At 44.5% G+C, this 10,051-nt stretch overlaps 1 protein-coding gene across 1 annotated transcript; it reads right to left on the bottom strand.

The window, feature by feature from the left end:
- Positions 1-554: 554 nt before the first annotated feature.
- Positions 555-9,541, bottom strand: abhd4 (abhydrolase domain containing 4, N-acyl phospholipase B). The gene is made up of 8 exons (XM_063461707.1): positions 9,321-9,541; positions 8,285-8,370; positions 8,068-8,172; positions 7,655-7,943; positions 5,456-5,637; positions 1,537-1,648; positions 1,259-1,445; positions 555-1,114 (listed from the first exon to the last, which is right to left on the bottom strand). Exons 1-8 carry the CDS (start codon positions 9,368-9,370, stop codon positions 1,025-1,027), a joined length of 1,101 nt encoding a protein of 366 aa, XP_063317777.1. The 5' UTR covers positions 9,371-9,541; the 3' UTR covers positions 555-1,024.
- Positions 9,542-10,051: the final 510 nt, after the last annotated feature.

Genomic DNA, 10,051 nt, shown 5'->3' with positions numbered 1-10,051 from the left:
AATCAAGTTTTGTGTTTAGATTGATAATTTTTTATACTTTTGATGTTACATTTTTTCTTAACTTATTACCACCTTCAAACACGGTACAGAAATATATATAAAACTGTATTTTTACTTAATCAACTTCTGATTTATCACAAGTGTTATGGAACTTTTACCAAATATACTTTTTTCTTCAGTTGCATTTATTTTTATGCTACATTTACTTTACAGGTTAATTTTAATCTATATACTTGTAAGTTTTACAGTTTTAAACGGCTGTTCTAACAATTGGTAAATATATTTTTTAAGTGACTTTCTCATTTGATATTTATAATTCACATCCATCCATCAATCTGTCCGTTTGGAGTCGCAGACAGGGGTGGATAGGGTGTTGCCTATCCCAGCATTCACTGGGTAGGTGATGGGTACACCCCTGCCGTGAGGGAACAATGCTAACCGCTATGCAGTCCTGCCACTGATGGGCAAAACACACTGAGTGTATAAAACCTAAAAAAATATGCCAGCTGTCACTGCCCCCTGCTGGTGGGGCAATAAAGTGCATCACTCGTGGGTAGTTTAAATAAGCTTTTACTGGTTTCATTTTTACAAAATACAGCTGATTGATACATGAGGAAGACATTAAGAGCAGGGATTAAAGAAAAATTGTCAGGCACATATTGAAGTGTGAACCGGGAATCATGTGGCTGATGGGTAATAAATAAACTGTGCATCCATAGCCGTGTGCGTGTTCCACTGAATGTTAAAGGAATATGACAACCCAGTATATTTCGGCACTGGCAGTTCGGTTAATGCTCTTCATGAAAATGTCAGAAATAAATGTAAATAACACTAAAAACCCTTTCTAACAAATATAAGAGTTTTACTGGAATAATAATAACAACAACTTGTTACAATAAAGAAACTACAATCAAAATCATGGCGTCTCGATATGCAAACCCACCCAGCATGCTTCATATGCAAAAGTGCCGTTGCTAAGACCACCGTGATACTTTTTCTTAACAAGTTCAGTCCAAAAAACATGTCAGTTCACAGATTTACAAATATTTTCAACAACTCTGTTGAACTCCCATGGTTGATCAGCGTACACGTGGTGGGAGGCTTCATTTATCAGCTGCACAGAGGAGCAGATAGGAGCAGTCAGCAGGAATGTACAGCAAAGTTGATTTTAATTGTATTAACATGACATTAAGCTGAATTAGACTCATATGCTTGTCTTTGTGTTTCTATGTATGCAAATGTGTGTGTCTCTACTTACCAGCACTCTGGTGTTGGAGTGGTTCCTAATCTGAGCCATTCTGTCTCCGGATGAGCTGTCCACCCAGGACTGTGCTCCATACAGCAGAGTGACAGGCATGGAGGCGGGCAGCTGATGAACCCGATCCAGCATCGGCCTCTTAGCCCATCCCAAGGACTCCGTCATGGCCCTGAAACCCACCTCTCCACTTGGATGGAGGAAGAGAAAGAGAAGGTTGTCACTTCTCTCTAATCAGAATCGCATTTTTAATATGGAGGGGGGTGGGTTTCTTCGCATACCTTGGTGTTTGTGCGTTACAGTGGTAGATGTACTGGGTCATGGTGTCGTCATCAAACAGATCTTCAAACTTCCTTTTGAAATCAGGACGGAATCTGTTCACCAAGCCCGGACCTGGATGCAGAACACGTTGTGCAATAATCTAGAGATTTCAGATCTACCGTTTATCAGCTCAAACATCCAACGACATGAATGCTTCAAAAGCGTCAACATCAGCTCCTCTCTGACAGCGTGGTGGGAGTTTCTGAAGTTGACAGAATCTTCATTAATCCCATGCAAACGTACACCTATCTGGAACAACCCTGACATATTACAAAACAATAATATGATAAACTTTTCAGATTGGAGTAGTAAAGGAATCAAATATTTAGAACATATACTAGAAGGAACAGAATTTGTTTCATTTGACAGACTAGTTACACAATATGGGATCAACAAGAAAAGATTTTTAGAATATCAACAAATTAAATCCATAGTAAAAAAGAGATTTAAACCGGGTCAAGTTGAACTACAAACACCACCAAGTGTGGTTCAATTTCTTACTCTTAAAACCCCCAAATTACTATCCAAAATATACAGAATGCTTTCTAAAACAGATGAATCAATATCACTTCCTATTGCAAAATGGGAAGCGGATTTATCAGTTAACTTAGACCAAAACTTCTGGTCTCAGATTTGCTTAAAAACCTTTCATTTAATTAGAAATCCCAGTCTTCAATTAATTCAATACAAAATACTACATAGAGTGCACTATACAGGTCATCGGATGTTCAAGATGGGCTTTACGTCTACCAACAACTGCTCACACTGCCAAACCAATTCACCGGACAATTATATCCACGCTCTTTGGTTCTGTCCACCAGTTCAGAAGTTTTGGCGTGAGATATGTGAAGACTTATCAAAGTGTCTGAAATGTAACATTCCAACTTCTCCTTTAGTATGTTTGTTGGGCAGCTTAGATAATGTCACTACGGAAAAGAATATAGCCCATATGGTTTTCACTGCCCTATGCATAGCCAAGAAAACAGTCCTCATGAACTGGAAAAATAAAAATAATCTTAATTCTAACCAATATAGAAATTATCTATTAGATTACATTAGTCTTGATACAGCCTCTGCCACCACATCAGATCAATTGCTCTGGGCTCCTTTGATCAGCTCCATCACCTAGTGGGGGTGGGGGGCCATAGTTTGGTCCCACCTTCACTGTTGTGATTGGTGTGGGGGTAGGGACAGGCTTAGGGCGTCGGGGGGTTCCCCAGGAGCATCTTCCTTGGGGGGCTCAACCCGGGGTAGCGGTCATGGCCAATTAGGGGCTCTGTTGGCTCTTAGGTGACGGTTTCCTCGTGGCTGCGTGCAGCGGGGCTAGGGGAGGGTCTGTGCTGACGGACGTGGGTTACTGACCTGGTAGCCTGGCTGCCCCTGGGTGGGTCCGGGATGGGCGTGAGGTTCTGGGGGCGCTCCGTCTCTGGGCTGGGGCCCTGGCCGGGCCTCAGGGGCTTGGGTCCTGGTTGGTGTGTTGCCGAGGTTGTGGGCGGGTGGGTGTATGGGGGCCCGGCCCTGGCGCGGGGTGCCGCCGGTGCATCGAGCCACCTGGGGGGCTCTTCAACTGGTGGGGGAGGTTGTCACATCTTGCAGGAGCTTTCCTCTCTTCAGGAACTCTCTCTGCAGGAGGGGGAGATACAGGAGAGGTGGAGGAAGATCTCAGCCTGGGCGTCTATTGTCTTGTGTAGTCTGGAAGATGAGTGGATGGTGGGGTGGGTGCAGTTTTCTCTGTGGTGGGGTCAGGTGAATTGTCCCGGGCTCTGTGGGGCCGGGGGGCGCTGCTGCACTGGGCCCCGGTCCGGATGGGCCTGGGCCCCCTTTCCCTGGCGGGTTGCACAGCATGGGGGTGCCTACTGGGGTCAGCGGGGGAGCTGGCCCCAGGGAGGGGTCACTTGCCCCTCCCTTCCTTCCCTCCCCATCTCCAGCGGCCTCCCTCTTCCCGCTCCACCACAATCACCCACACATGCAGGGCCTTGGGGTAGGGGTGTGTCACCAGGGTGCAGAGGAGACATCCCCCCCCTCTGTCCCCTTCTGGCTGCCTCTGCCTCAATTTTATCCCACAACTTAGACATTCACATTACTCACACTCTCATTACACATACATATAGGATCTTGGAGGTGGGCACGCTACACGGATTCCAAACTACCATCAGGGTGTACACCTCACCCCTGGCGTCGTTGCCCACCTCTCAATTTTAAATACATGTAGACATTGAGGGCTAGCAGGAGGGGCTATATGCTTACCTGCTGCTCTGGCAGGTAGCTCCATGCCCTCCTGGGTTTTAAATGCACCTTAGAACACACATACATCAACAGTACATATGAGCGGGTGGAGGGAGGTTTGGAGTCTTCCTACACCCCCGTTCTCTGCGGCCTGCTGGAGCAGGGGGGCTAGGAGGAGGAGTTGGCCGTCCGACTGGGGTCTGGTGTATGGGGCCTCCCTGCTGCTGCGGAGTCGGGGCGGTCTGCTTCTCCCCACCGCAGGGAAAAGGGTTACACCACCTGAGTCTGGGTGCAGTTTCCCCCTCCAGGGGCAAGGGTATCTAGACTCGGGGCTTAGAGTACGCTTGGGGAGTGTGATTGTGTGTACAGCGTCTCTCTATGTCTGTCTCCACGTTGGGTGAGTGTTGAGCAATTGTATATGAGAGCATGAGGGTGGGAATAGATGTTTGTATCTGTGTGTGCCTGTTTGTCTGTGTCTATATGTCAGGTTGGGTATCAGACGCCACCTCTCTGAGGACATCTCAGGCCCTCCAAGGTTTGGAGGCCCATCTCCCCCCACCACTTCCCCTGCCGGTGGCGGACGCCCTCAGACATCGGTGCGTTGGTGGTTCTCTGTCTCCGGGGGTGGGCGCCCAGGTACCCACCGGCTCACTCCTTGGCGGCTGCTTATTGGGGCCTGGAGCCTGGGGCTCGCTCGGGCCACCTTGGGGATGGGGTGCCCTCGGCCTCACGGCCCGGGGCTCGGCCACTCAGGCACAGCTGGCTGCCGGCGGAGCTCACGGGCACGTCACTGCAACCCCCCCTGGCTTCTGCTCCGCGGCTGCTGAGTGACCCCTCATCTGGGACTCTCCTCAGCTCTTTCTGGGATAGTGGCGCGGCTGCCCCTCTGTTGGTCTTCCTTGGTCTCTTGTGTTCTGGGGGCCTCTGGATGTCTGGAGTCTTGATCTCCTCCATACCTGCTTCATGCCCTGGAGGTCGGGGCAGTGGCCCCCCACACCCTCTAGCAGATCATTACATGAAGGAACCTTTTAAAAACAAGCGCGTTCATGCTCACAGGTGTACACACGGGTGATCACACACACAAATTACACCCTTTTTGGCTCCTACCTCAAAGCACACTGTGCGCTGTCGATCTCACGTGCTGCACAATAATGTTTAATATTTAGTATTTACTGTCATATTCTCATATATCATTGTGATCTTGTTTATTACTCTCGTTTTCTTCTGCTTGCTTTCTTTTTTCTTTCTCAACAGGTGATCCAGGTGATCGATATATGTATTTTTTGTCTGCTTATTCTGTTGGTTTTTGTTTTTTGCCCTTTTTCCCCGTCCCTCTTCTCAGGTTTTTTTCTTTCCCTCTTTCTTTCTCCACATTCTCTCCTCCAGTCAAGTCTGTCCCGTATTCAGCAAGTGAAAATAAAATAAACAATAAAAAGTTGAATCAAATGGACCATTACGGCAAGGCTGGGATGGTCCATTTGGTAAAGTAAATCCGTTGGGCATCTTTCTTCGCCTTTAGACAATAATTCTGATGGCAAAAGAACCAAACGGGACAGGTTAAAAAAAAAAAAAAAAAAGAACACGTTGTGAGAAGGAGGTCGCAACATTACGCGTGCCACAGCGCAGCAGCAGAAGGATGTTCGCACTTATTACCCAACGGTCCCGCTGCTCTAATCACAGCAAGTGGGTTGAAGAGGGTAACGACTGCTAGGATAGCCTTCACCCAGCGGGGAGGGGACGGCCTCTTCACCACATCTGTCCCCTGGGCCTGCTGGTTCTGGACCTTAGGTCGCTCTGGAAAACCCCAGGGATCTACCAGGATAAGGTGTGATACTCTGTGAAAAAGAAAGCAGAATATAATCACGATAACATACAGCACGATGTATTTGTATGAGTCGCCAGCTCATTTATAGAAAAAAGTCACGCGTTGGTAAAAATGAAACATTACAGTAGAAAAAACTGATGGCTGAGACTGAAGCAAAACAGTACAGTTTCAAGCTTTAACACAATAACAGGCTGTAAAAAACAAAGGGAAACTGAAGAGGTTGGTGATGATTTTCACACTACAGACAGTAATGTGACCCGCTGTTAGCACAACAAATATTAGTCAGTGCAGATTTAAGTTTAATTTGCTAAAAAAATAAATGTAATTTTTATTGATGTCTGACATAGTGAGTTATCCAGGTGGAGGCATTCATCAGTAAGAGGACACACTGTGACTATAAATTGATGGACATGGTCCACAGACTGTTGGATTTAAAGGCTGTGCGATATGACCAGAATCTCATATCCCGATATAAGACATCTATCGTCCCGATAACGATATAAATCACAAAAATGTAACATTTTCTGTAAATTCTGTGAATCTCGGGCAGCTCGACTTGCGTGAAGTGTTTCCAGCTGGGCGTTGTGTACCTGGAGTCGAGTGTTTAACCGATGCATGAAACGATACATTTTTAGACATAAGTTGTAACGGCCGCCGTATCTTTGTGAGTATTTATTACACGGCGTGCTGCGGGGAAAAGCGTGTCCTAACGTTTGAGTCTAAGGTTTATTTTTTAGCACCTGACGGCTCTTTTTTGCTTCTCATCCGTAAATACTCTGCATACTCTTTCACGTGATTCAGTTTATTTTGAAAAGTCTCAACAGGATCTTGAGCTTTATTGTGAAAGGTTTATGTGGAAAATAAACAAGCGGACACGCGATGGTTTTACCGTCGTTGTTGCTTACGACAACACATAAAAACAGGTGCTTGTCCGTGTGTAGTGTGGTTATATTTAATATAAGAGAAAGAGAGAACTTTAAGAAATTAATATAGCCACTACAGTGACCATCAAAACGATGAAAAAATATTCCCGTAAACAGTTTATTTTACGACACCACGAAACAAACGATAGCATAAAATGAAACGATAGACGTTTTTATATCGTCATCGATATACATCGTTATATCGAACAGCCCTAATTTAAAGGATGCTTAATTGACACTAAACGCCCAAAGCCTGCCCAGAAAATATCCCCAACATCATTAGAACACCACCAGCAGCCTGAACTTCTGACACAAAGGAGAATGACCCCAAGCTTTCATGTTGTTTATGTCAGATTCTGACCCTAACACCCGAATCTCAACAAACAATTTTCCCGTCTTTTATCCTGTCCAATTTTGGTGAGCCTGTGTGAAGATGCTCTTCTGGATATTTTGTAACAACTGTTTATTTAGTTACTGTGACCTTCCAACAACTCAAAGCAGTCTGGCCGTTCTCCTCTGACCTCTGGCATCAACGAGGCATTTTCTCCCAGAGAAGTGCCGCTCGCTGGATATTCTCTCTTTTTTGGACCATTCTCTGTAAACCCCAGAGAAAAAAAATCCCAGAAGTAGCTTTATCTAAAAAATTTACTGCAGCCCATTTGGACCAACCATGCCACATTCAAGGTCACTTAAATCATCTTTCTTTGCCATTTTGAGGTTCCGCACATTATCTTGACCACGTCTCCATACCTGAATGCAGTGATCTGCCGCCATGTGATTGGCTCATTAGAGTTCTATTAACAAGAAGCTGAAGAGGTGTACCTAATAAAGTGGACAGTCAGATTATACTTTGGAAATACACTCAGTTGCTTTCTTAAGGACAGTAATATAAGATGATTTGTATACTGTTCAAATCTATACAGTACCATTAAGCTACAGCCAGCCTTTAATAACATAACAGGTTTATTATGTTGCTATGGCCACGCCTGGTTAATATTCAACATGACACATGTGACGCACGTAATTCAAATACTAGTGACTAATGTAAGCCACAGGTAATTCCGACCACAGGTGATGGACTGCGTATTTCATCAGCTTTCTTACCTAGATGGATACTGAATGGCATAGGAGGTCGCCAGGTAACCCCCCAGGCTGTGTCCCAGCAGAATCATGTTCTCCAGGCCTACAGACTGCCTCCACTGTTCAATAGAGTCCACAAACTGCTCCTCTGCCTTGGTAGCATCTGAAGGGAAGGGAGGCCTGGAACTCCTGCCAAAACCAAGGAGGTCAAATGCGTAGACGGGCCTTGACCGGCTCAGGGCATCTAGGTTCCTGATCCACAGACCCACCCCTCCTCCAAAGCCGTGAACCATCACCAGTGGAGTCTTAGGCGCTACAGGCAATACAGGAACAGGAAAGAATGATGTATTACGCCATTGTTATGACAATTCATACTTTACAGCTATGTCTGCTTATAATCAAACAAAGAATAGGAAAAGGGGAGCTGAGGTCTCTACCTTGTTCTACAGGTTTGCGAACCGCCTTGTTGGTGATGGTCAGAGTCCATATCCGGTACTGGTTTTGTAGGGTCACAAATCTGGCCCATAGATCATTCTGAATACCTGACGTTACCAGACAAGGAGGACTAATCATTAGGGTTAAAGCCTTAAACAAACATAGTTATACATCATTTCCTGTTATGTAATCACCCAGCTAATATCAACATATCCTTACAGGCAAGAATCTTAGATTCAGTTGTCTTCAAAAGGGACATGGAGGTAGGGCGCCAGGAAGGCCACCAGCTCCAAGCTGAACTTGTCCTGACGAGGACAGAATGAGAGAAAGACATTTGAAGAATGAAGGGATATTAGATAGTGGAGTAGAAACACAATACAAATTCCTCTGATGCAAAACCAAGCCAGTAAAGTCAATGTTATCATTATTTGCATGGATAATGATAACATGATCCATGCAAATAATGCTGCACAGATAATGCACTTGACACTTGAGTGGTACAGAGCCAGAGCCGAGGGTCACGTTTCATCATGCTGTTAATCAAAGTCAGACTTGTAGGACTGATGGTGGTGGGGTAAATCCTGGTTACCTCCATTCTCATTAGCATTCATTTTTAGAATAATAGATTTTTTTTTCTACACTGAGGTACCAAAAGAACAGAATCGCGTTTCTGCTTCTGTCATCATTACATCAGGTACATCCCAGGAGCCTTTCACCTACTCACCAATCAACAAGGCAGTTAGCTTTGCTGAGTCATTTTGATAAGTCACACTCACCCCTGTTCCTCCTTTTTTTTTGTCAGCCAATAACAAGTAGAACGCACCTGTTAGCCAAGAGTGCAGGTGACACTCCGATAGAGTCCTACCTACCTTATGATTACCTTATTAGACCTACCTTCACAAGTCAACAGTAGATTACACTTACCATCATTTTACTATAACTTTATATGTCTTTGTTACTTAAAGCTAACTGTTAAATAACTTTCTGCCATACTAGTATTTGTCTTTATGTTTCCGAGAGTAATTTCACACAGAACGTGCCAAAGACCATGGCAACATCTACATTTTACATTAAAGGAAGCTAGAGACCGATTCACAAACAATGACACAGCACAGTCTTACAGTACATCCCGCCCAGAGCCCAAAACGCGTCTGAATACAGCCAGTCTTCCGAGATTTAAGTAACATATGATTAAAGGCGACTAGCAGCGTTTTGTGGATGGTTGTATTCAGCTGCATTAAGCTAAGTTACTTACTCTGTTTCACAATCGTTCTGTACAGGTGCTATGGTCGCAGGGTTATCCATTGGTGGGCATATTCCGGTGACTACATTCAGTCTGATCACGTTTGATAACACGCTCTGTCTCCTCTGCTTTAAAGTTACACTCAGCTGCTGTATGCTAATTTCTAATGTTTTGTAACAAGTACATTCCTACGTCAGCTGATCAAACACAAAGATCGTCTCTCGATATGATGCTCGAACTGTACGAAAAAAAAAAAGTCACACGTTCGGGGGTTGCGATCCGCTTCCTGTTTTCAGTTTACAGTGTTTTGTAGCCATTTGACATTTCAGCGCTTGTGTTGTTTTCATGTTTAGCTGCTACTATTAACCTGTATAGGCAGCTTACGTAGGGGAGAGCAGTGTGTCATGATTTATGGGAATCATCATCACTTTGCAAATTCAGAAAACAATATTTCAAAATGTGCCTGTCTCTAAATCACTTCGGGTCAGCTTCTGTTGTTTAAATGTGCTATAGTCTATACATAAACTAGATATGAAAGTCCACATATTTTTCATAGTGGATGTTTCAGGTATAATTTTTCATCAAAAATCAAACACAACAACAATAATAATAATAATTTACGTAACATAATTCAGTGGGCTAGAATTCTAAACTTTGACAATACAAATGAAGTACCGATCCTATTGTGCTAGTATCAGATACCAATACTATGGTTGGTACTGATACTCTCAATATTTCTACTT

Source organism: Pelmatolapia mariae, linkage group LG18, assembly GCF_036321145.2.
Source record: "Pelmatolapia mariae isolate MD_Pm_ZW linkage group LG18, Pm_UMD_F_2, whole genome shotgun sequence".
Taxonomy (NCBI): Eukaryota; Metazoa; Chordata; class Actinopteri; order Cichliformes; family Cichlidae; genus Pelmatolapia; species Pelmatolapia mariae.
Note: the sequence above shows the minus strand (reverse complement) of the source record. Positions and strands in the feature narration are given on the sequence as shown.